The sequence below is a fragment of the Poromitra crassiceps genome, assembly GCF_964638095.1.
Source record: "Poromitra crassiceps genome assembly, chromosome: 9".
Lineage (NCBI taxonomy): Eukaryota > Metazoa > Chordata > Actinopteri > Beryciformes > Melamphaidae > Poromitra > Poromitra crassiceps.
Genome location: NC_139630.1, coordinates 23,142,061 through 23,169,347, shown reverse-complemented (window position 1 = coordinate 23,169,347; position 27,287 = coordinate 23,142,061). Strand labels below are relative to the sequence as shown.

The window sequence follows — 27,287 nt, the reverse complement described above, 5'->3', positions numbered from 1 at the left end:
TGTATTACATTGGAGCGAGTCTGTTCCGGGCAGCCGTACCGCATCTAGTCTCACAGTAGCCAACCATAGTTCAATTCTAGGTCTGGCGCACAACTCTTGAAAAGTGGTTAAGGACCAAAACAAACAAAATGTGTGACAGGCATATGAATTGACCAATCACGGACCGAGTTGTGTGACGCAACTCGTGGGCGGGACATTTTGAACGATGCCCCAATACACGGAGAAAGCTGGACTTCCGCCATGATACTGGAGCCAGGGGATTTCCCCTCGCAAAACCAGGAAATGCTGACTTGTAATTCAGACCCTCCGTCGGTGGAAGTGTGCAGACGTAAGACGTTGAAACTAACTAACGAATTAAACTGAAATTGAAAACAAAAAGTCAAACAAAATGAAAAATAAATGTGAAACCATAATAACCTTGGTCAGGAGTGGAGGATGTGGTCAGGGCTGAGGGCTCGTCCCTGGGGATGCTGTTGAAGCGGCTGACAGAGTTGCGGACCAGCCCGGTGGGGATGTAGTTGAGGCTCTCGCGGCGGCGCAGGCCGAAAGCGGCGTCCTGGCTCTCGGCCGTCTCGTAGTAACTCTTGATCTTCCCGATGAGCAGCTGGTCCTGCATGGAGAGTGTGGAGTCCCTCCTTCGCCGGGTTCCTCGGTCGCCATCGAAGATGCCGTCGTCCCGTGGAGACAGCAGGGTCAGATCTGCCTCGCTGAAGGTCTCCGGCAGCTCGGAGCAGCTGCTGTTCAGCCGGCTGGGAACCCGCGGCGAGGAGCACCCGAGGGAGCGGGCGTCATCCACGGCCTGGCTGCCCCGTCTGAGGCTGTTGAAGTGCTGGGCGATGGAGCTGGCTTTGTCCAAGACTGAGGAGGGCAGAATGCTACTCGCCTTGCTCTCCTCCTCCGCCGTGTCCTTCTCCTCATCCTCCTCTTCTTCAGAGGATTCTGCGCTGCTCAAGGTTCTCGAGTCGGACTCGGGCGTGGTGGCCGACTGCTCCTCTGGGTTCTCTTCTGGTGTCTGTGCTTTGGTCCCTTTAGGAGATGCTGGGATCCTGTTAGGAGACGCGGGGATCCTGTTAGGAGACGCGGGAATCAAGTTAGGAGACGCGGGGATCACGGGAGGTGTAGCGGAGGAACCTTCCGGATCGGACAGCGGTCCTGGTTCTGTGCTTTCTGTGGGTTGAGCGTCTGAGGTCTCCTCCTGCAGCGGTGTATCTGTAGCAGGCTAGAGAGGAAGAGAAAACAGAGGATCAATCAAATACTTGATAAATTATTAGACTCGTGCAAAAATAGTTTCGGAATCGCTGGTTGATTTGAAAATGAGGCTACAGATCGTCTCTCTCAAGTACAAAAAAATCTTCCATCTACGACTTAAAAATGAGAGGTGAACAATTCTAAGAAGTATTTAATGGCATATGTAGGGCTGTGTATCAGTACTCGGTACCTTTGGGTAATGACTGAAATAGCCCAGTACCAAGTAGTATTGAAACTTCACCAGTCAAACGATACCTGCCTATGATTATCAACACGTTCTCACTCCGACCACGTACAGTGGTAGACGGATCAATAAGCGTCTTTTACCGCAACGCGGCGTTAATTCTGTTTGCCGTTAGTATGTGGTATCAAAGTGGGACACTAGGGGGCGGCAGTGCACAACTACCTACAGTACAGTATATGCAGCAAGCAGGGAGGCTCTCGCTCTCAGCCTACGAAATCAATCGTGTTTTGTCTCCCCTTGATGAAAAAGTCCCTGGAAACCAAATCCACAAACTAACTATTAAATTAACTATTAAATGTAGGGTCTTATGTGAGTAATTGTGTGCCTCTGAAAAGAGAGAGAATTACTTTCAACCCTAACCCCGAAAATCGACACTTTTCTACAAGGTCTGGATTTCCATTTCCTCATTGAAGAGAGCGGAGCGCGCGGTGCTAAAATGAATGATCTTATCACGTCATAATTATTATTATTATTATTCCTTTGTGTGACATTTGTGCATTCCTGCTGAATATTCTACATGCAGAATAAAATCACTTGCGATGGGGGGTGGAATGTTTCATGTACTCTGCCAACAGTATCCTTTGTACATGTATCCTTTGTACATGTATCCTTTATAAATAAAATAAATAACTCCCATAGCCTACACCTTAATCAAGAGGTGAGAGTAGCTACTTTATTTATTTGTCATCTGGTTCACGGCCACGCTGGCCGCCCGTCATGTCGCTCAGCAGGCACAGCGTGCGCAGAGCCTGCGGTTCTCGTAGGGGAGCAGTGTGTGTGTGTGTGTGTGTATGTGTGCGCGCGCGCGCGCCGTGCCCATTGTCTGAAAACATATTTTTATCAAACAATATAGGCCTACTCTGGTTATGTAGGCTCTTTCACACCAGCCTTGAAAGCCACAGATTTTATATATAGCCTATTGTAATATAGGCTACTGTAGGCATATTCTCATCGGGACTGCCCCCGTTCCTTTATTTACATTTCAATAGGTTGGCCACATGAGACAATAGACAGGTAGGGTCTAATAGGGGTGAAACATTCCACCCTCCATCCCCCTCCCCCAATTCCAGTCAGTGTCCCTGCAGAAGTCACAAGGCTGATGCAGATCGCAAGTTGTGGAAAGGGTTTGGAGGCCTTCAACTTTGCACATGCAGCGGAGCAGTTCAATGCAGTGAAGTCCCGACGCAAATAAATGCTAAACGAAAACGGGCAGAACCGAGCAGCCAGCCACTTTATTAAAAAATTTTTTTACAAGTGATTCTTCATTTATTAGTTTTCAAGTTATTTAATTTCACGTTCTAGAGACATTCTAGGCATGCCAGACAGTGCATGTATTTACTTAGGTGCCCAATAATGCTGCTATAGGCTATTTGTTTAATTTATTGTTGCTTGCTGAGTTTGCACTTTGCAGTTAGGCCAAAGGCCTTTAATAGGCTACATTCAGCAGTCAGACACCTCAGGCTATCATTGAAAATGTTTTTAATTAGGCTACATGAATAAACAAACGTCTTCAGTCAGCGTTCCATAAGTCTCTACTCTTCCTTCATGTTCACTTGTCCGACTATCCCAGAAACTGAGAAAATGTAAACATAAAAATATGCTTCTAAAATATAGAAGGCTAAATAAAATAAGTAACCGACCAGCATATTTATTGTTGTTTTTAACTGAGCAGCCTACTAGCCTGCAGTTTATGTCGCGCCTGACTCCGTGACATGACATGTTTGTGAATGCACATTCGCAGCAGTGCCAGGCCGGGCAGCCAAACAGCACCGCAACGACTTCATAAAATTTAATCAACCCCCCCCCCTCCTAATAATAGCCATATAAGACAAATAAAAATGTTACTATAATAAACAGAAATAAAAGAAACAAGCTTGTTTCCGTACAACATCGGGACTGCCCCCGTTCCTTTATTTACATTTCAATAGGTTGGCCACATGAGACAATAGACAGGTATGGGTCTAATAGGGGTGAAACATTCCACCCTCCATCCCCCTCCCCCAATTCCAGTCTCCAGTGTCCCTGCAGAAGTCACAAGGCTGATGCAGATCGCAAGTTGTGGAAAGGGTTTGGAGGCCTTCAACTTTGCACATGCAGCGGAGCAGTTCAATGCAGTGAAGTCCCGACGCAAATAAATGCTAAACGAAAACGGGCAGAACCGAGCAGCCAGCCACTTTATTAAAAATTTTTTTTAAAAGTGATTCTTCATTTATTAGTTTTCAAGTTATTTAATTTCACGTTCTAGAGACATTCTAGGCATGCCAGACAGTGCATGTATTTACTTAGGTGCCCAATAATGCTGCTATAGGCTATTTGTTTAATTTATTGTTGCTTGCTGAGTTTGCACTTTGCAGTTAGGCCAAAGGCCTTTAATAGGCTACATTCAGCAGTCAGACACCTCAGGCTATCATTGAAAATGTTTTTAATTAGGCTACATGAATAAACAAACGTCTTCAGTCAGGGTTCCATAAGTCTCTACTCTTCCTTCATGTTCACTTGTCCGACTATCCCAGAAACTGAGAAAATGTAAACATAAAAATATGCTTCTAAAATATAGAAGGCTAAATAAAATAAGTAACCGACCAGCATATTTATTGTTGTTTTTAACTGAGCAGCCTACTAGCCTGCAGTTTATGTCGCGCCTGACTCCGTGACATGACATGTTTGTGAATGCGCATTCGCAGCAGTGCCAGGCCGGGCAGCCAAACAGCACCGCAACGACTTCATAAAATTTAATCAACCCCCCCCTCCTAATAATAGCCATATAAGACAAATAAAAATGTTACTATAATAAACAGAAATAAAAGAAACAAGCTTGTTTCCGTACAACACTTTATTTGCAAAAACACAACCCAGTGGGACATTGGGAAAACCTTCATCATTTCACACACAAAAATTAAAATAAATTAGCCTGGTAAAATTAACCAGTAGATATTGCTGTGTAAAATAAATACAAAACGAATTATGCAATTATCTTAAATGAATTAAGCTTGTATTAACGAACTTCAGGGATTTAAACAACACAAGCCCACCACACGATCTTATAAACTTAAAGGAATTCGAAATTAAACATTTTGGGCTTGGTTAAAGGCTATAGGCCTTTAGCCATTAGCCTTTTTGCTTCGTTTTACCATTACAGGTTTCTGGCCAAGAATACCAACAGCTTTACCTTTTCGGGCAATAATTTGCTTCGGAGTGGCATTGCAACAATCCCTGCTGTGCTGAACACACGCTCGGATGGTACACTGGTGGCACAAATACACAAATATTTCCCTGCCAAGCCGGCCATGAGTGGAAGCCGTGCCTGGTTATCTTTCCACCAGCACCTGACTCGTCTTCTTCACCCTCCACTCTCACGCGTGCAGCGGGGCCGACTGCTGCCACAATCTCTGTTTCAACACCTGCCCCGCATATGACACGAATAAACACGTCGTTGCACGTTCCAATTCTTTCATACTTTTGGTAAATGCGATCAGCGGTATGGGGACCCTGTATGTGATCACAGCCTAACAGAACGGTGTGCCCCTTGAACGTCCCGTCAATGAAACTGGCCACGATGCCCAGGAAGCTGTGCCCTCTCCTATTTGTCCAAATGTCAGCTGACAAGACAAATCCATCACCCTTTTCTAATAGCGCCCGCAGTCCATGTAAATCATTTTGAAAAATGATATATCCAGCTCCCTTTTTCTCGCTGCTGTCACGGTTGGGCAATGAAGAAACTCTCAGATCTCCATTTCTCTTTCTCTGCTTGCTGTTGGTTCGCCTCGCTCTCTATAAATAAAACATATTCAGACGGTCCGAAATTAAATTAACATTACAGGCTACTTTTTGCATGATAGCCTACATTTTTATTTTATTTTAACGCTATATTGGGGCCTATTTAGCTGCCGTAATTACCTTTTGTTTTCTTCCCGGCGCGCCCTATTGTGTCACATTCAACACTTGATCTCAAGGATGCTCACAGATGACACCTGGTGGTCAACGGTGCAACTACACCTCAATTAGTTTTAATGCCGCCGCGCGTCAATACACAGCTTGCGGTAAGGCACGCTTATTGATCCGTCTACCACTGTAGCATATTGACGCTTTGTCCCGTCCCTTATGCGCCACTTGTTACTAACATGGTACCCTTGAGCGACCCATGAAACGACTTGGGCTTTCCGACTAAACTCAATGCAAACCCATAGAAGTCAACTTTGACGCTTATGGCAACTGCTCCCCCATCAGCCTAACTGCTCGCCCATTAGTCAACTGCTCACCATTAGCGTCTGGGGGGAGGTTAGGTTTAGGCGTGGGAGGTGGGAGGTGGGAGAGGTTAGGTTTAGGGTCTGGGGGAGGTTAGGTTTAGGCTAGGGTGGGAGAGGTTAGGGTTAGGGTCAGGGTCTGGGAGAGGTTAGGTTTAGGCATGGGGTGGGAGAGGTTAGGTTTAGGGTTAGGGTCTGGGAGAGGTTAGCTCCTCCAGACCCTAATGGGCGAGCAGTTGACTAATGGTGGAGCAGTTAGGCTAATAGGGGAGCAGTTGCCATAAGCGTCAAAGATGACTTCCATGGGTTTGCATTGAGTTTAGTCGGAAAGCCCAAGTCGTTTCATGTGTCGCTCAAGGGTACCATGTTAGTAACAAGCGACGCACAAGGGACAGGACAAAGCGTCAATATGCGACGCGCTCAGAGTGAGAACGGGTTGTGATTATTTGTATGGTTTTGCTCGCAGCCAATCACCGCAAGCGTTGTTTGATTGACAAGTTTGTTGATGGGCACATGGCTGTGACGGGTATCAGACCTGTGACCTATCTGTGACGTGCCTGTACCATGCTTACCTCGCCATGCGTAGGTTCATTCCCGCACGGCTCCTCCCGAGCGGCCGGCTGTACGCTCTTAGGAACGCCACTCGCCTCTTCATCCTTCAGCAAGGAAAAAAACATCATAAAAACACAACAAAACATAAACAAGATCTTGGGCAGTGTTAATGTTAGCAGATCAAAGTCAATTGATAACTTTTCAAAGCTCTATGAATATTCTTATAGTCAAGTGAAAGCCATGAACAATAAACCAGTGGTTCTCAACGTGGGGTGTGGGGACCACAGAAGGTCCAGCAAATTGATGAATTGTTAAACTATTATCCATTATTTCATTTACAAGAAGTTACATCCATTAGAGGATGTAGAAGAATGACTGTTGTGATCATAGTTTTTTGTCATGTTATCTCTCCACCTACAATACAGACAGTCATGGAGGTCTGGACTCAATCACATCTGACAAGAAAACATATTCTCAGATTTGGGTCTGAGAGACAACATCTCTAGAAATGAGGGTATGTGGCTCTGATGTGCAGTAAATGAGGGGTCCTGTAGATGAAAAAGGTTGAGAATCACTGTAAGAAACAAACCATGGATGGGTTAGTTATTCTTGGCAATTCCCCGGGGAATTACTGAGCTGCATAGACAAACTTCATTATCAACATCCCACACACACACACACACACACACACACACACACACACACACACACACACACGCACACACACACACACACACATACACACACAAGCTAGTCTGTGGAGGTCTGTCTGTGACGCTAGACGTGCAAATAAAGCGTGGTGAACACGCCATCACAGCACTGGCAGAGCAGCACTCCCAACTCAACGTCAAATACTGACGTTTGGTCACTGGGTGGGTACCCCTTTTTCCTCATTTGTCAACCTGCAGGGTAGTCCAATAGACTTCTATAGAACTCCCACAACATGCAGGGTAGTCCAATAGACTTCTATAGAACTCCCACAACATGCAGGGTAGTCCAATAGACTTCTATAGAACTCCCACAACATGCAGGGTAGTCCAATAGACTTCTATAGAACTCCCACAACATGCAGGGTAGTCCAATAGACTTCTATAGAACTCCCACAACGTGCAGGGTAGTCCAATAGACTTCTCTAGAACTCCCACAACATGCAGGGTAGTCCAATAGACTTCTATAGAACTCCCACATCATGCAGGGTAGTCCAATAGACTTCTCTAGAACTCCTACAACATGCAGGGGTAGTCCAATAGACTTATCTAGAACTCCCACAATGTGCAGGGTAGTCCAATAGACTTCTATAGAACTCCCACAACATGCAGGGTAGTCCAATAGACTTCTCTAGAACTCCTACAACATGCAGGGGTAGTCCAATAGACTTCTCTAGAACTCCCACAACGTGCAGGGTAGTCCAATAGACTTCTATAAAACTCACACAACATCTGAAATTGACGCCACGGGAGTGTGACAATGAAATAAAACGGTGGCCAGTAGAGTTGTGGTCCGGGTGGTGGACGGGCGAATACGTTTGCCTTCGATTCCCAACATGTTCAAAGTACATTTCAACCCTAAGCTACATTTACATTTTTAACAAACCTTTATTATTATTTTTATGAACAAACCGTCTCTCTAACCTTAACCACGTTGTTTTAGTTGCCTAACCATAACCACTATACAAGTAGTCTATGGTCTCGTGGTGTCGAAAATGGATTGAAAAGCGGTACCCAGTGTGTTGAGAAGGTGTCCTGACCAAACATCAAGATTTGATGAGTTCAGAGTGAGAACGGCTTTGTTCTCAGAAAGGCTGTAAGCAAACCATGGGCATGATATCCAAAGCGCTCGGTGGACACGAGGCCTTAAAAGCACAGAGCAGTCAGTCAGATCTGCACAATGAATGGCGTTGTTAGAGGTTGTCTGGGCTCATGCATGAAGTAACTTGAGAAACCGTCACAGCAGCAGAGTCTTCTCTGGTCAGGCAGTGCTAGCGTGTGGTTATGATCCGTCACTTTAGCATGTGTGGTTATGATCTGTGACTTTAGTATGTTATAAAGCCGGTGTGGAAGGAGCCGCGGGTCGAGCTGGAGATGGGCGAGAGGGAAGCGACCCGCTGGCTGGCAGCTGGCAGAGAGCCTCACCGTGGCCGTGACCCCCGTGGAAAGCAAAGCCCGGGCCCGGTAGTGCCAGCAGGAGATGGCGGCCAGCATGGAGCTGGCGAAGTCAGCTACCTGGTCGTCTTCCATCACAATCTCATCCTGGTCGCTCCACTCCTCGCCTGGCGAGGACTCTTTTCCGCTCAGCTGGTCCGCAGAGTCCATCCTGCTGCCCGGGTCTTCCGCTTCGCCCTCCTCTTCCTCCTCACCAGGTGGCTCCGTCTCAGAGTCGCCCAGGCTGGAGCCCAGCGTGCTGATGCTGGCGGCGGACTGCAGGGGGCGACGCTCCCAAGGTAACACCCCCTCGCTGTCTGCGTGCTGCGGCGTGAGGTCACAGATTCCCCATGCGTCACTCAGTCTGTTTCCCCATGTCTTACATTCTCCTGACCAGTCGTAACTGAACCCAACTGGCCCAAGCTGACCCCAACTTATCCAAGTGGCCCTAACTAACCCAACTGGTCCTAACTGACTCAACTGGCCATAACTGATGCTACCAGCCCTAATTGACCCTACTGGCCCTAACTGACTCAACTGGCCCTAATTGACCCAACCGGCCCTAACTAACCCAACTGGCGCTAACTAACCCAACTGGCCCAAAGTGACCTTACCTGACCCTACTGTCCCTAACTGACCGAACTGGCCCTAACTAACCCAACTGGCCCTAACTGACCCAACTGGCGCTAACTAACCCAACTGGCCCAAAGTGACCTTACCTGACCCTACTGTCCCTAACTGACCGAACTGGCCCTAACTAACCCAACTGGCCCTAACTGACCCAACTGGCCCTAACTAAGCCAACTAGCCCTAACTGACCCAACCGCCCCTAACTAACCCAAGCAGCCCTAACTGAGCCAACCGACCCTAACTAAACCAACTGGCCCTAACTGACCCAACCACACACAGGACAGGAGCCAACCGAGCCATCAAGACACTGACAGTCAACCCATAACTACAGAGGCCCTGAGAGGCAAGTGAGGAAAACACATCTGGTGATCATAACAGGGAGCATGCAGTTTATCACAGAGAGTTGAAACTAGCTGCTCACCTTCAGGATGGCTGCTGGTTCCACACAGGAGAGGAGCGGGCGAGAGAGAGACACAGGAGAGGAGCGGGCGAGAGAGAGACACAGGAGAGGAGCGGGGGAGAGAGAGACACAGGAGAGGAGCGGGCGAGAGAGAGACACAGGAGAGGAGCGGGCGAGAGAGAGACACAGGAGAGGAGCGGGCGAGAGAGAGACACAGGAGAGGAGCGGGGGAGAGAGAGACACAGGAGAGGAGCGGGCGAGAGAGAGGAGGAGAACAGAAACAGTTGATTGTTAAAGGACAGAAGGCGAAAACATTCATTCAGTTAGCAACACCTCTCCTGATGCACTCAGCTGGATGCTGGAGCCACACAGCGGCAACTCTGATGCTCCAGTTCATCTAGATAACAATTTGACTTTTCCATAACGTTCACCACAATGTACAGATTTAAAAAAGAAACACAGCCTGTTTGGTTGATAAGTAGTAGGGATGTGAGCGACTAGTCGGTTAAATGTTTAAACGGCACCGCATGGCTAGTCGACACCAGAAAATGCTAGTCGGTAAAACTAATAATTAAATTAAAGAGATACTAAACCCGAAACCTAATTGGTTGAAGCCTGACACTATGACACCTGATGGTGAAGATGGTGTTTGGGGATTTGTGATGTCACCACCTGTTGTACTCTATAGAGCGTGACATCACAAACCCCCAAGACCAGCCAATGGGGTTTCATTCATTGGGTGTCAGACTTCACCAAACATTTAGGTGGGGTTTAGTTACTCTTTATTTCTCAGATTTACACTTTTGACCTGCATTCATCAACAACACTACTAACTTCTCATATACATTGATTTACTGCAGAAACAAGTGGAACAGCTGTTTAGTATCATAATGTACAACGCCGATAACGGTTGCGTCTTTACGCAGCCACCAGCCACTACGGTAACCCCCCCTCCTGGCTAATGCCAAAGCAGCGTGTGTTAGCGGACCTGACAACGGAGCCGTCAGACAGAGATGACATGCTGCAAAACCAGCGCGGTTTGGCAGTATTCTGATCTACTAAATGAAAATATGGTTGTATGTAGGCTGTGTCAGATAAGATTGCTATTGGGATTGTTAGCCACACAAGATAACGCAGCTCATCACGGAAAATGCTTCCGCTCACCTTTGTTGAAGGCAAAGACTTCTGAAAGTGAATGGATTATATTGGGCCCCAAATGAGGCAAGTTATGTTGTGTAACGTAACGCGCAATGTTCATAATAAACTGTGCAAAGAGCGTAATTATTAACCATTTGAAATGGCTCTTAACACGTTCACTGCCAATGACGAGTTGAGTCGTCCAAAAAAATCCAACGGTTGACTGCCAATGACGAGTTGAGTCGTCAAAAAAAAAAAAAAAAAAAAAAAATTGACGGTGGGACGTGGATCAACGCCCCCCACGTCTCCTATAAAAATATTGGAGCCACCGAACGTGTACAACCCATTCCACCGACCCACTAAGTGGCGACAGTGCTCTCCAGACTAGAAAAAGTCGAGCCAAAACTGCAGGGGAACGCGCGATGAAACCATTCTCCTACTGTAAAATGGATTGGCGAAAACGCTTTCGCTTTCGCGCTGATTGCTGGCGGTGGAGGATTGCAAATTTGCATAATAGATTATGGGTGCAACACACTTTGAAACACGCAGCATAAATAAGACCAGAATCGCAAAAGAAACCCCGTTTCTTGGGGTTTCTCAACCGAAAACCCAGAAACGAACGAGCCTCATTCTCATACTGTAGGCGAAAACGCTTTCACGCTGGTGCACACGGGCGCACAACGGTGGGGGGTTCCAAAAATAGACTGGGTGGAAAACACACTTTGAAACACGCAGCATAAAGCCTAGAATCGCACAAAGCTTCATCAAAGCTCTCAAACCCAAGAAACGAGTGAGCCCCATCCACACTCCCAGGGAGGGAGGCTGCTCACTGCTCAGACAGGCAGTAGAAACTCGCTTGTGACAAACGCTGCTGAAAGCCACCAGACACGCCCACAGAGGGAGGAGTTTGAAGGAGAGGGCGTTCAGAACTATATTGTTTAGATGTCTGATCTCTCACTGATGCCAAAAATAAATGGTTAAAGTGACTGTTCTGCCTGTTTGATTGAATTTCACAAAACTGCGATTATCTCAGCTTTCAGTCTCAGACGCTGAAACCATGCTGTACTCAACGGCTAATAGACCAATTATACGCCTACGTCACAATGACAACAAAGCAAGCTGCGCGCGCATCGTGTAGGCAGAAAGCCGTCAGCCCAGCATTCACAGACAGTGAAAAAGCCCCGCTGTCAGGACTGCTCTATGCCCATCTGCAACACACAGTTATATTTTAGTTTTAAAATGCAGTTCTCGGCTTACTACCACAGCTTATCGCCTAGTGATAAGCAATGTTATGCATCGAAATTAACGTTGTTTAATGGGATATGTCTTACAGACCCATACGCACTGGCGCTGTCAATTGGCCAAGCCTAGTCATACATATCGTGCATTCCTTTATAACTGGGGATAGCGTAGATAATTATTCTGTAACTTGCAAAGATATATTGTTATGTTGATAATGCACACAACTCAATAATGACATTATGTAACGTTACTTGGTCGTTAACTAACCGAGCGATGTGGCTGAGCAGCCTACAGTTTCAGGCAGCTTACCTGATTATGAAATGAGCACTACAAAGTCGGGCATTTTTAATGATGTCCTCGTTCCAATCAGTTCAACTCAATAATGACATTATTTAACGTTACTTGGTCATTAACTAACCGAGCGATGTGGCTGAGCAGCCTACAGCTACAGGCAGCTTACCTGATTATGAAGAGCACTACAAAGTCGGGCATTTTTAATGATGTCCTCGTTCCAATCAGTTCAACTCAATAATGACATTATTTAACGTTACTTGGTTGTTAACTAACCGAGCGATGTGGCTGTTACTAGCAGCCTACTACAGTTTACCTGATATGAAATGAGCGAGCACTGCAAAGTCGGGCATTTTTAACGATTTCCTCTTTCGGCTTGCAACCAAAGACACCTACGGTTAGCATTAAAAGCAAGGACTAAAGTTTTACCGAATCCCGTCAACTCATACTGCTTTTAATGCAGTAGGTGTAGGTGTCTTTGGTTGCAAGCCGAAAGAGGAAATCGTTAAGAATGCCCGACTTTGCAGTGCTCGCTCATTTCATATCAGGTAAAAAGTAGTAGGCTGCTAGTAACAGCCACATCGCTCGGTTAGTTAACAACCAAGTAACGTTAAATAATGTCATTATTGAGTTGAACTGATTGGAACGAGGACATCAATAAAAATGCCCGACTTTGTAGTGCTCTTCATAATCAGGTAAGCTGCCTGAAGCTGTAGGCTGCTCAGCCACATCGCTCGGTTAGTTAACGACCAAGTAACGTTACATAATGTCATTATTGAGTTGTATGCATTATCAACATAACAATATATCTTTGCAAGTTACAGAATAATTATCTACGCTATCCCCAGTTATAAAGGAATGCACGATATGTATGACTAGGCTTGGCCAATTGACAGCGCCAGTGCGTATGGGTCTGTAAGACATATCCCATTAAACAACGTTAATTTCGATGCATAACATTGCTTATCACTAGGCGATAAGCTGTGGTAGTAAGCCGAGAACTGCATTTTAAAACTAAAATATAACTGTGTGTTGCAGATGGGCATAGAGCAGTCCTGACAGCGGGGCTTTTTCACTGTCTGTGAATGCTGGGCTGACGGCTTTTTGCCTACACGATGCGCGCGCAGCTCAATGTTGACAAGCTGTATAAGGGGTCTATATCTACATAACTACTAACTCTACAAACTAACTCTTTTAGACAGAGAAAGCACACATTCTATTAGTACTTTTGTGAACTTTGTGTTCACAAAGTCCAAGCAGAAAATAATCCTCGGCTCTTGTAAAATGAGCCAGAATCCTCAAAAAAACCCTCTGGCAGAAGCTACCTACAGTAAAAAAAAAAACGGCTGGCAGTGAATGTGTTAAATACACAAAAAATATGGGGGTGTTTTAACCTTAAATTGTGCTAAATTTCACTGTTTTCTGAATGTTTCTTACTTATAGACTAGTTAGTCTATAAACTAGTTGACAGGGAAATTAGTCACCTTGGAACATCTCTAATAAGTACTAAAAGTAGATACAGGCTTCCTCACTTACTAATGAATATGATGATATGAACTTATTTCTTTTTTACCTTTGGTGTTCTTCAGGATCTGTTTGGTCGGCTCTGAAGAAGGAAGAGAACAAAGATCAACAACAAAACTGTGACCAAAGAAGAAGAGGAAGCTCATGAAATACAGAAATACATAATAATAATAATAATATCTGGTAGTATTAGAGAGCATACATTGTTTAATACTTGATTCTGATTGGTCAATTATGACATTCTGTGGTCTTGCTGTGAGGCGACAGCAGTACCACTGCGCCACCTTTCACACAGTTCTTTCACACAGTTCTTTCACACAGTTCTTTCACACAGTTCTTTCACACAGTTCTTTCGCCACAGTTCTTTGACATCAGAGTATAAAGTACACAGTTCTTTGACATCAGAGTATAAAGTACACAGTTCTTTGACATCAGAGTATAAAGTACACGGTTCTTTGACATCAGAGTATAAAGTACACAGTTCTTTGACATCAGAGTATAAAGTACACGGTTCTTTGACATCAGAGTATAAAGTACACAGTTCTTTGACATCAGAGTATAAAGTACACAGTTCTTTGACATCAGAGTATAAAGTACACGGTTCTTTGACATCAGAGTATAAAGTACACAGTTCTTTGACATCAGAGTATAAAGTACACGGTTCTTTGACATCAGAGTATAAAGTACACAGTTCTTTGACATCAGAGTATAAAGTACACGGTTCTTTGACATCAGAGTATAAAGTACACAGTTCTTTGACATCAGAGTATAAAGTACACAGTTCTTTGACGTCAGAAAGTATGCAGTTCTTTAACGTCAGAGTATAAAGTACTCAGTTCTTTAACGTCAGAGTATAAAGTACTCAGTTCTTTAACGTCAGAGTATAAAGTACTCAGTTCTTTAACGTCAGAGTATAAAGTACTCAGTTCTTTAACGTCAGAGTATAAAGTACACAGTTCTTTGACATCAGAGTATAAAGTACACAGTTCTTTGACGTCAGAAAGTATGCAGTTCTTTAACGTCAGAGTATAAAGTACACAGTTCTTTAACATCAGAGTATAAAGTACACGACTCGCTGTACGTATATGAACTCGGTCCCACCTGACTGGCGGCGGCCCTGGCGTCCATCTCGGGGACGCTCCGGACTGTAGCGGAACCCGGACGGGTCTGTAGGACCACAAACAAACAAACAAACAAACAAACAACAACAACATCAGCTGAGCGGACTGAGGTACTAATGTCCAACACACTCTGATTTAAAAACATACATCCACTCTGGAAACTTCAACAAGCTCCTCATTCAAGAGCTCTTTAATCTAGACTAGAGCAAATAAGATTACAATCACATTAGTTTAGATCAGACTGTTATCATTCAGACTAGGGATGGGCATTTGAAGAAATGTCCGTAATCGATCATTAGGAAAATGATCGATCAATTATCGATTTTTATTTTATTATTATTAATAAAAATGCCTATGGCAGAAAGTACTAAAGAAATCATGTTTTTCCTCAATTAAAATTTTATTCCAAGAACTTGTTTGTTATAGAGATAAACCCCCCACACTCAGAGGTCTCAGCTCCGATGGTTGTCATAAAAAAAAAAATCCGCGAAAAATGCACATTTTGAATAGCCTTGGATTCCGATTTTAGAATCCGCCCACTCTACATTTTGATAGGATGAACTCTGGTGGGGAGTCAGTGCACAGTGCAAAGTGAATGGGAGAGCTATCTGGAGTTAATACTCGCCCATGTGACCTCCGATCACATCTCTAGCCCTCCAGAGTATCCCCCCCCCGGCTCCCAGTGTGACTGTCAGCCGGAGGCAGGCTCTCTGCGTGCGGCTGTACGCCGTGCAGACTACAGGGGAATGGAGAGAGAGCCAGAGAGACACACAGCGACCTTTGCAAATAGCGAGTTTTAAAATGCGTGTTTCACCAATCAGCTCCAGCGGTCCTTTGTATCTATATCAAAGGAAGATATTCATATATTTTCAGATATTTTGACATTTGGCACTGTAATGAAAGGTGATCAATCATGGAGCTTCATAAAGAAAACCAACACATTTGTCCAGTAAAGTAAATTCTGTGTGGACACAGAACCCAGCAAAAATGCTGTATGGTCACATCTCCCCATCAAGCAACACAATCGCCAGAATACAAATGTTTGGTGACGACACAAACTGCCGACATCACATTAACCAATCATTTTAGCCAATAGAGAGCCGAAGGAATGAGTCCGGAAGTATACTTCCGGGTTCGTGAGAGGAAAAGTCTATGGGATTTAACCTGGGGGTTTCGCTTAAATGCATAAAATAAGGTCTGTGTTTAACAAAAGTTTATGGGAACGTGAATTTGGGTTCAGCATGATAATCTTCACAAACGTGAAGATTATCGCCCCGGGGTAGACGCTTCCCCCCGGGCAGACAGCTGCTTCCCGGCCGGGGAGTGAGAGCTTCTGCTGGCCAGGAAGGGGCCATCAGCCGCAGCATCGAGAATAGTGATATTCCTGGAATGCAAGTTATGCCTATGCATCTAATATTGACACTGTCATTTTTGCATACTAATTTGCGCAAATCAGATACTGTATTAATATGTCTTGAGTATTCAGTTTTCTCTGTCTCTAAGTGTAGTTAATCCCCCCACGGTTGGTAAGATGTAGCATTGCTGCCATGTAGTGAAATTCAGTCATTCAACGTCTATTTGATACCAATGTCAGATCGATCAAATTCCTTGTGATCAATTAATCATGCCCATCCCTAATTCAGACAGCAAGAGTTTTACATTATCCTGTGTTTAAAAAAAGCATACAAATAGTGCTAACTTTGTGCTGAAGCTAAGCTAACACTAACAGTCGCTTCAGTGTTAAATGACAGAAGTGTCACTTACAGATGGAGTCCATTTCCAAGATGGCTTCCTTCGCCTGAAATAAACAAGACAACACACAGCGTCAACTCTTCCTCCTGTTACTGGTGATACTGGTGTTGGGGCGATGGACGATGTCGGGCACAGCCGATGGTCTCAGCTCCCACCATTGTAACATTGGGATGTCTAGTATAGACCTTATTCGATTGACGTCACTCACGTACTGGCACGCCCACCGCCGCCATATTGTCGACATAGCGCTGCAGCTTTTAAGTGACAGCCTATGTGGAGCAGCGTTTAGAGGAAGCTAGCTGCTGTTAGCGTTACCTGTATTGTTCCAATTGTGTTCGGATGGTGACCTGCGTTACACATGGCTGTAGTAATGACAGCAATAAAGTCCCCATGGTTTGTTTCTATCTCTACCGTCCACAGATGTGAAGGGAGCGAGACTGAGGATACAGCAGGAGAGGTGTGGATAGTTAGGAGAGACAGGTGAAACTTTCCGACAGCTCCTCACAGCAAAGTCTGTTCACCTCGTTCTTTTGTTTATTTATTACAGGCATTAACGGCAGCATACAAACAACAACTGTGAGGTTTTTATTGCTGTCATTACCATCGCTATTTTGTAATGGAACAGAAACGACAATAAGGCTGTTACTAGTTGTCAGCTGCAGCGCTGTGTGCGCGCAGGACGGTATGTCAACAATATGGTGCGTCCAGGGTTAGCGAATAAGGTCTATAAGAGCCGTGTGCGGCGCGCATTGCATAAATGTCTGGCGCGCCACGGGGAAAAGCAAGCAACACATTTACCAACCTGTGCAGAAGCATCATTACCTACTGCTGTACTTTATTAACAAGCTCTTTTTTTCTCAGACAGTTTTATTTACACTCTCACAGACACAATTCTGCAGTTAAACCCACACCTTTAGAAGTATTACAGTATTATACAATCTACTAACAACAATATTAAATAGTATAACCAGTATAAAAAAAAAAAAATTACAATGCACCTGAATGCAACATGCAAGATACCCGCTGAATAAGTTTCCAAATGTTCATGTCATTCTGGCCAATACTCCACTTCTGTTATAGCATTTCAGTCTGGAATATGGAATATCTTTCAATAATCTTTATGACTAAAAGGCTAAAAGTAATCTCATGTGTAAGAAATGACTGTTCTACATTGAAGTAGACATTTAACATTTAAATAATTAACTCGTTGGTTTTGTGTGTGTCCCAAACCACATATGGAGGTCTGGACACACAGATCCGACTTGAACATTTGCCCAAATCAGATTTGTGGCAGTGCGGACACACTCCCAAATCAGATTTGGGAAACCAATCAAGATAATGATGATTAGTGACTTTAGCAGCAAATCGGATTTGCCTGTAGTGTGAACATGGCCTTTGGAGGATCGAATGCAATATTTGATGACAGGAGAAGTTTCGATACTACGTTATTTTCGGGTCGATACCTGAAAGGTATCAAGTACCCATACCCCGCCATAGTTACTAGTTGTTACTGGTAATACTGGACCTTCTGTGGGATGATGGCGTGGTGGTTTTCCAGAATAATGCGTTTGATGTGGTGAGCCCACAGCTTCCTCTCTTCTACTGTCTTTGCCTGGAAACAACAAACAAACACCTTCAGTTAAGCCTGAAGAGAAACCGTTCCAAACTGGAACATCATCCTGACCAGAAACTCCCTCTTCCTTGAGGACAACGCACTGTATCGTTTCTAAAGGCAGAGCGAATCCTTGTCTTCAGATGAGGCTGATCTCACTGAAGATATTCATTCTACAAATCAGACCCAAGAGTTTCCCTAGTTTTTATGTTTCATGGGTGTTTGTTTCAGTCTTCTTCGGTGCCAGGTGGGTGGAGTTTCTTACAAATAGTGTTCAGCAGACAGGGCCGATCCTGGCCATTTGGGTGCCCTAAGCGTAATTGTTCTGTGGTGCCCCCCCCCCCCCCCCCCCGTAAAACTTTCAATAACTGTCAAACGAAAGACTGCAAAATCATTAATTATGAACGATACTAGTGTATCTCACATTTCATTACATGTGGGAAACAAACAATTGTTAGAATTACTGTACATGTCAGCAAACAAGTGATTGTTAAACTGTACATGCAAGCAGGGGCGGACTGGGATCATAATTCAGGCCGGGCATTAGATACCAAGCAGGCCAGGCCGATACAGGCCGACGTGCGTGCCGGCGTCCGAAGGGCGGCGGCGAAAAATTTGGGCTGTTTGAAGCCCAATTTGGGCCGTTTGAAGCCAGATTTGGGCTGTTTGAAGCCAGATTTGGACCGTCTGAAGCCCGATTTGGGCCAGTTGAAGCCAGATTTGGGCCAGTTGAAGCCAGATTTGGGCCGGTTGAAGCCAGATTTGGGCCGCTTGAAGCCCAAATTGGGCCGTTTGAAGCCCAATTTGGGCCGAGTCCAATTTTACAATGAGATGCACCCTGAATAAAGTAATAAAACCACTAGTAAACCAGTAGGCGGCGCCTGGCCTGCTGTTCAGTGAGTGGCCTGACTGAGGGCACCAAAAAAAAAAAAAAAAAAAAATTTTTTTTTTTTTTTTTTGGTGCCCTCAGTCACGTGATGCCCTACGCAGTCTGCGTACTCTGCGTAATGGGTTGGAGCGGGCCTGTCAGCAGAGACCAAACAATACAAGTCTGTATGAAATTAACCATAAGTGTCCTATATGGAGCTCAAGGAGATGTGTTTGTTTGTTGGTGCAGAGCCTGCCGGCGCTCCAGGTGTGTCTTACCTGCACAGTGTGTGGCTGTTTGGGGTGTTTGTAGTGAGTCGTACCTGCACAGTGTGTGGCTGTTTGGGGTGTTTGTAGTGAGTCTTACCTGCACGGTGTGTGGCTGTTTGGGGTGTTTGTAGTGAGTCTTACCTGCACAGTGTGTGGCTGTTTGGGGTGTTTGTAGTGAGTCTTACCTGCACGGTGTGTGGCTGTTTGGGGTGTTTGTAGTGAGTCTTACCTGCACAGTGTGTGGCTGTTTGGGGTGTTTGTAGTGAGTCGTACCTGCACAGTGTGTGGCTGTTTGGGGTGTTTGTAGTGAGTCTTACCTGCACGGTGTGTGGCTGTTTGGGGTGTTTGTAGTGAGTCTTACCTGCACAGTGTGTGGCTGTTTGGGGTGTTTGTAGTGAGTCTTAACCTGCACAGTGTGTGGCTGTTTGGGGTGTTTGTAGTGAGTCGTACCTGCACAGTGTGTGGCTGTTTGGGGTGTTTGTAGTGAGTGACGCTGAAGCACAAAGAGTCTTTAGCGCTTTCTATCAGCATGAGCGTGGAGCACTGAAACAACAACACAGACAAATCAATCGACTCAAGTTACTGTTGAGAAGTGTTCATTTCGCATTTCTTCTATAGAAATAAATAAATAAATAAATATGCATATTTCATCATTCATTAGGACTAAAATCTGGTGGATCCAGTCTGTAGAAGTGTCTCATTCAGTCAACAAGGGGTTAAGAAGTACTTTCATTTATTTAAATTCATTCAGTTAATCAGTTAAAGCCTCTGCAAAACCAAAATCAAATAACATTCTATTGTATGTCATTTAGGGTGTTAGCATCAAAAAGGTATTAGAAATTTGTTTCAATCCTAATTTGAAATATTATATTTTTCAAAAACAATACGATTGTCATTTACGTTTTTGTCAACTTTCCTGACATTGAAACTGGTTTGAATTGGGCATGGTTATGCTTGGACTCTCTAGGATATTTGCGCATATCCAAAAACAAACTATTTCATAATGGTTAAAATTACGTGTGTTCTTCCGATCAGAAATGTGTGGTTTTCTTTCAGGCGTGCATCTCTGGCTAGTTGGTTTGTTTACAGCGCACATCCCGTAAACAGGCAAGAGGCCATGTGTCACAAACTGCGGTAAAAACGCTGATTGAGACGGATAATTCAGACGCATATTCCCAATCCGCTGTAACTATACATGTCCAAAGAATGCTCCTCAAACTACAATAATATCGGCACATCTCACATGTCTTAATCGGAAAATGCTACATTTGGAATAAGGACTAATTCGGAATATCCAAACGGAATATGCCGTTTACATTAACTGTATAAAATTCTGAAAATTATTATATCGGAATAATAGTGGAATATTGGTGTGCATGAAAACGTACTGAGTGACTAAGCACTAAGGAGGAGGTTGTTGAGGGACAACCTGTAGTTAATGGGCTACACTTGTAGACTGCTGTATGATAGGAATAAGGTGGTAATACATGTTTTATAATGATTCATCATGAACCAATACACTGCTAATATGTGACAGCTGTAAGTAGAAGCCGTGTCTCACTGAGATGTGGGTCTTGTAGACGAAGTGTTCTCCGCGGCGCTTGGTGATGAGCAGCATGCGGTCGAACAGGAAGAGCGTGCGCTCGTTCTTGGCCCGGTGGACCTTGAAGGTTCCCTCCAGAACCAGCTCTCCATACGTCGTCAGGTCCGGACCTTTCCAGTTCAACAGCAGAGACTGGACCTCCTGCAACAACACACACACACACACACACACACACACACACACACACACACACACACACACACACACACACAGTCATTCAGTCAGCGTTCAAACGAGGTTCAACAGCAGGTGAAGCAAGTGGGTTTTCACCACTACGTCACCTGTTTTGGACTCCTGTTTTGAAACCTTGAGCTTGGTATTTTCACCATTTTCAGTGATCGTGATCACTGGACAGACGACTTGTCAATCAGCTTAACAAGTTGACTAGTTTAACAAGTTGACTAGTTTAACAAGTTGACTAGTTTAACAAGTTTATTAGTTTAACAAGTTTATTAGTTTAACAAGTTGACTAGTTTAACAAGTTTATTAGTTTAACAAGTTTATTAGTTTAACAAGTTGACTAGTTTAACAAGTTTATTAGTTTAACTAGTTTAGTAGTTTAACATGTTTATTAGTTTAACAAGTTGACTAGTTTAACAAGTTTATTAGTTTAACAAGTTTATTAGTTTAACAAGTTGACTAGTTTAACAAGTTTATTAGTTTAACAAGTTTAGTAGTTTAACAAGTTGACTAGTTTAACAAGTTTATTAGTTTAACAAGTTGACTAGTTTAACAAGTTTATTAGTTTAACAAGTTTATTAGTTTAACAAGTTTATTAGTTTAACAAGTTTATTAGTTTAACAAGTTTATTAGTTTAACAAGTTGACTAGTTTAACAAGTTGACTAGTTTAACAAGTTTATTAGTTTAACAAGTTTATTAGTTTAACAAGTTGACTAGTTTAACAAGTTTATTAGTTTAACAAGTTTATTAGTTTAACAAGTTGACTAGTTTAACAAGTTTATTAGTTTAACTAGTTTAGTAGTTTAACAAGTTTATTAGTTTAACAAGTTTACTAGTTTAACAAGTTTACTAGTGTAACAAGTTGACTAGTTTAACAAGTTTTTGTTTTACAACAAATGTATTACACGTTTATTAGTTTAACAAATTTATTAGTTTAACAAGTTTAGTAGTTTAACAAGTTTATTAGTTTAACAAGTTTACTAGTTTAACAAGTTTACTAGTGTAACAAGTTTACTAGTTTAACAAGTTTTAGTTTTACAACAAATGTTTTACACGTTTATTAGTTTAACAAGTTTATTACGGTAGTTTAACAAGTTTATTAGTTTAACAAGTTTGCTAGTTTAACAAGTTTATTACTTTAACACGTTTACGAGTTTAACACATGTATTAGTTTAACAGCAAGTTTACTAGTTTAGAGGTGTACTGTGTGTGTGTGTGTGTGTCTGTGTGTGTGTGTGTGTGTGTGTGCATGCATGCTCGCGTGTGTGCGTGCCTGTAGCCTGACGGCGTGCTCGTGCTTCCTCTTCATGTCGTTGATGTACCAGGCCACGCCCGTCATGCTGTAGATGGCCTCTTCCACCACCTCAAACCCGGCCTCCTGTGGGTCAAAGTGCTTCGCAATCTCCTGAACCACACAAAGAGGAGGAGAAGAAGAAGAAGAAGAACTTTGTGGCTGTGTATGAAATGTAAGGATTGGGAACCTGTCTATCACCTAGCTACCTAAGTAGGTACCTGCTTAATGAGGTAGCTGGTTTGAATGTAGGTGACAGAGAAATCATTACTTTCAGACGTCCTCAAGGTAGCATCGCGAGCGAGACCTCAAGGGCAAACCAACGAGGCACGGTAGAGATGAGCGCTGAGGAGGAGGAAGACGACGACGACAACTAGAAGGCGTGGTAGGAATCAACGCTGCCGATTCAGCAGGCAAGGTAGCGAGGGACGCTAGAAAGGGGCGCGTGCACCGCGCTCTGTTCCTAGTCAAAATAAAAAGAGCTTTTTTCTGTAGCGAGAGCTTTTGCCCGCCGCCATTAAACGGAAGCTTAGGGGGTCGTTTCGTTCTTCTTTGTTGGTTAGCAGGGTCGCAAGGTGTTATGGGCTATCCTACTCCACCTAAGGCACCGTTGAATGCTTCCTCGAAAATTTGAGAAAAATAGGTACCTACAGTAGAAAGGGTGCAAGTACTAGGGGTGTCAAAAATAATCGATTATAAGATGCATCGCGATGCGGACGTGCACGATTCTGCATCGATTCACAAATATATATATATATATATATAATCAAATAAAATATAATGGAAGTACATGCAGTTGTTTATTTTAATTATGAATCATAATACAATGTAATTCCAAATGCACTTTTATTTTAAAAGTAGCCACACAGTGAGAAAAAAGAAAGAGAGAAAAAATAAATCATGTATTGCGGAAAAAAGTGATGCATCGATTTAGATGCATCGAGATGCATCGATAATCGTAATCGAATCGTAGCCCTCTGAATCGTAATCGAATCGAATCGTGAGGCCAGTGAAGATTCACAGCCCTAGCAAGTACACAAAGATACTCATTCCAGCTTCTTAAATGTGAATATTTTCTGGTTTCTTTAGTCTTCAACGACAGTAAACTGATTATAGCTCTTTCTAAATGGTCAGTGAATTCCTGAAGATATCCAGATATCACTTGGGTGGCTTGTATGTGAGCACGCTCTCGCGAACACGCATCTTACCCACCCAAGCCTCCAGTACTATGGCTGTGTGGCTCGCAGAGCAGCTCTTGTTTAGAATGTGCAGGCTCAATGTCCAGAGCGAGCGAGTGGGCGTGTGCTTACAAGCAAACGATTTGTTGCACTTGTGACAACGAGCATTATCAGCATCAGGTAGGTATTAGGGTTGGGTGATTGGATGAATTTATTGCCAAACGACGATTGGCTGAATCCACCGGCGGTTGATTTTTGGGGGCGACTTTTCAAGAGATTGTTGTCATTTTAATTGACTAATTTAATTAAAATGAATATGAGAGCGAGCGAGAGGGAAAGAGACAGAGCGTGCGCAAGAGAGAGAGAGAGACATGCGGCTCAGCTGTGTACACACACACACACACACGCACACGCACACACACACACACACACATACACAAGCGCCACCATATCGACATATCGCCCAGCCCTAGTAGGTAGGCTATAACCAAAGATACTTAATGTCTCTGCCATATCTCTGTCTCTCTCTCTACCTCTGAAACTGACTCTCTGACTGTGTGTGTGTGTATGTGTGTGTGTGTGTGTGTGTGTGTGTGTGTGTCTGCTGTTTGCGTGCGCTAATGCATGTGTGTGTTAGTCCCCGCCCCGCCCCCTCCTCACCCACAAGTCTCCACGTTCAGAGAAAAAGAGAGAGAAGTGAACGAGACAGATACGCATTGGAAATAGCAGAAAAATATACAGGTATATTAGAGGCATGTCTTATGGAGTTGGTGAGATGAATAAATATACAGGTATGTTAGAGGCATGTCTTATGGAGTTGGTGAGATGAATAAATATACAGGTATATTAGAGGCATGTCTTATGGAGTTGGTGAGATGGATAAATATACAGGTATATTAGAGGCATGTCTTATGGAGTTGGTGAGATGGATAAATATACAGGTATATTAGAGGCATGTCTTATGGAGTTGGTGAGATGAATAAATATACAGGTATATTAGAGGCATGTCTTATGGAGTTGGTGAGATGAATAAATATACAGGTATATTAGAGGCATGTCTTATGGAGTTGGTGAGATGAATAAATATACAGGTATATTAGAGGCATGTCTTATGGAGTTGGTGAGATGAATAAATATACAGGTATGTTAGAGGCATGTCTTATGGAGTTGGTGAGATGAATAAATATACAGGTATATTAGAGGCATGTCTTATGGAGTTGGTGAGATGAATAAATATACAGGTATGTTAGAGGCATGTCTTATGGAGTTGGTGAGATGAATAAATATACAGGTATATTAGAGGCATGTCTTATGGAGTTGGTGAGATGAATAAATATACAGGTATATTAGAGGCATGTCTTATGGAGTTGGTGAGATGAATAAATATACAGGTATGTTAGAGGCATGTCTTATGGAGTTGGTGAGATGAATAAATATACAGGTATATTAGAGGCATGTCTTATGGAGTTGGTGAGATGAATAAATATACAGGTATATTAGAGGCATGTCTTATGGAGTTGGTGAGATGGGACACAGGATACACCGCAAACGGCTCACTGTTTGACACATTGCCACCCCACGTTTTATAACCTGTTAAAACCATCACGGATCCGGATGGGTTTTAACCAGGCTAGTTTCTAGCTTGTGTGTGTGTGTGTGTGTGTGTGTGTACCTGTAGCAGTAGGTGGTATTTGAGGATCCTCTGTACCGGTTTGAGCAGGTAGGAGCCGAGCGGCAACGAGCGCTTCAGAGCCGCCTGGCGCTCCCGGAAAAACTTGGCCAGACATTTGTTCCTCATGCAGTCAGTCAGCGCCGCCACCGAGCTGCAGGGAAACGGGTAGAAACGGATAGAAACAGGTAGAAAGAGGTAGAGATACAAGTACTAAAGTATTCAAATGAATTCAAATAATACAAGTCAAATTACTAGTCCAGGAAATTACTCAAGAGTAAAAAAAGTACTCAAGAGTAAACGAGGGCAAATTCGGCCCCGGGCCACGTGCGGCGTGTGGCAACCGCGTGGGGCAGGCATCCCTGGGTTGTGGCTAGATGGGGTACAGCCACGGATGGAGTGACGGAAAATCTGGCAATTGGTATTCCATGTAATTTGTGTTACTTCTTGTATAGTGTCATGACGAAAGCAAATATACAACAGGCTGAGATAAAGGATACATCCCCCCAATATTCAAGTAGCCTATACAGTGTGTGTGTGTATGTGTGTGTGTGTGTGTGCATGCATTTCTGATCACCAATACCATTATTATTATTTTTAGGGCTTTATAGCAAGAATGAGAGATGAATAGAGGGGGCAGCTATTATTGTTTTTGTAAAAATGGCAGCACTCAAAGCATGCAATAATACAGTCCACAGCAACTGAGATAGGCTACTAAGAAGGACTACCCCTAAAACTGCCGCGTTACACACATTAAACTGGGACAGAAAGATGACTCCTACTAACAGTACCCACAGGTAAGTTGGCCGCCCACAGTGAAAACCACTTTTCTTCCTCTCCTTTTACGCACAACATACAGTACAGGGGCAGGGAGGGAATGACGCACGCAACATTTAACATAAAACGTAACTCGCCCAGCTGGCAGAACATACGAACACCGTGTTCAAAATAAGCACACGTGCTCTGGATTCACATGTGGTTTTCACGTGATGTTAACTGAACTCCAACCCGTTCTTCTCTCAGTAAGTCATCAGTGAGACAATGACGTTTGTGTGAAGCCCTGAGGCTCAGACCGTCAGCTCAACTCACTTTGGGTAGTTGGTGCAGTACTGTGTGTAGATCTCAAAGTACTCGCTCTGAAAGGAGAAGAGAGGAAAGTGTCTGAAGCTGTCACTGCTGCTCAGACAGCTGAAGGAGGGGAAAGATTTCATTTTATTTTTTGAGATGGAAAGTCAACACTAGGGAAGAGGCAAATGAGAGAAACATTCTGGGCACCCATTTTCTATCTGATCTAAATAGTTTTCTCTCCTGTGTTTATGGTAAATGGTAAATGGCCTGCATTCATAGGTTATAGCGCTTTTATCCAAAGCGCTTTACAATGAGCAGGTACATTCACCCGTTCACACACACATTCATACACCGATGGCGGCAAGCTTCCGCGCAGGGTGCTGGCACAGCCTTCGGGCGCAACAGACCCTTTTCACAGAAGCCACTTTGTGTCTCAAAGGCAGGGTAAACACAGGTATAACCAAAACATTAATGATGGTTTCCAACTTCCATTCTATGTAGGTATTCTAATGCCGCGGCCCTCATTAATGGTTTGGTTGCACCTGTGTTTACCCTGCCTTTGAGACACAAAATGGCTGCTGGGAAAATTTGTTATTTGGGGTTCAGTATCTTACCCAAGGACACTTCGACATGTGGACTGGAGGAGGCGGGGGAATCGAACCACTGACCTCTTTTATCGAAAGCAATTAGTGGACGACCTGCTCTACCTCCTGATCCACAGCTGCTCTGAACTGGTGGGGGTGGGATTTTTTGCCATGTGACTTTTTTATCTTCATCAGGCTCATTTTGTGCATTGTTGTAATACTCATTTCAGCCACAAGAGTGCACCACTACCCCATGTTCCAAATAGGACTAAAAACATTCATGTTTTCTTCCAATCTTTCGAACATGGGGTAATGATGCACTTTTGTGGCCGAAGTGAGTATTACATCAACAAACACTTAAAAAACTTTTTATAAATGGGGGGGAGGGGGAATAACTTACAAAGATCCTGGCAAAACATACGTTGGTCTTAAAGCCCC

General features: G+C 43.8%; 2 protein-coding genes across 3 annotated transcripts in view; both read right to left on the bottom strand.

The window, feature by feature from the left end:
- LOC310782079 (serine/threonine-protein kinase PAK 6-like) overlaps positions 1-4,828 on the bottom strand; it is a 217,573-nt gene extending 212,745 nt beyond the window's left edge. The window contains exon 1 of the mRNA XM_083642750.1: positions 4,824-4,828. The gene's annotated coding sequence lies outside the window, so the exon portion shown is untranslated. The remainder of the gene's footprint in view (positions 1-4,823) is intronic.
- Positions 1-27,287, bottom strand: part of LOC310782078 (pleckstrin homology domain-containing family G member 3-like) — an 85,148-nt gene that overhangs the window by 5,949 nt on the left and 51,912 nt on the right. For both annotated transcript variants that reach the window (XM_083642745.1, XM_083642746.1), the window contains exons 6-17: positions 26,287-26,333; positions 25,201-25,351; positions 22,333-22,464; positions 20,837-21,019; positions 19,726-19,818; positions 18,052-18,138; positions 16,539-16,572; positions 14,755-14,820; positions 13,703-13,735; positions 9,481-9,494; positions 6,309-6,392; positions 418-1,219 (exon numbers count right to left, since the gene is read on the bottom strand). In XM_083642745.1, the coding sequence (XP_083498871.1) occupies positions 418-1,219; positions 6,309-6,392; positions 9,481-9,494; positions 13,703-13,735; positions 14,755-14,820; positions 16,539-16,572; positions 18,052-18,138; positions 19,726-19,818; positions 20,837-21,019; positions 22,333-22,464; positions 25,201-25,351; positions 26,287-26,333 (1,726 nt within the window). The remainder of the gene's footprint in view (positions 1-417; positions 1,220-6,308; positions 6,393-9,480; positions 9,495-13,702; positions 13,736-14,754; positions 14,821-16,538; positions 16,573-18,051; positions 18,139-19,725; positions 19,819-20,836; positions 21,020-22,332; positions 22,465-25,200; positions 25,352-26,286; positions 26,334-27,287) is intronic.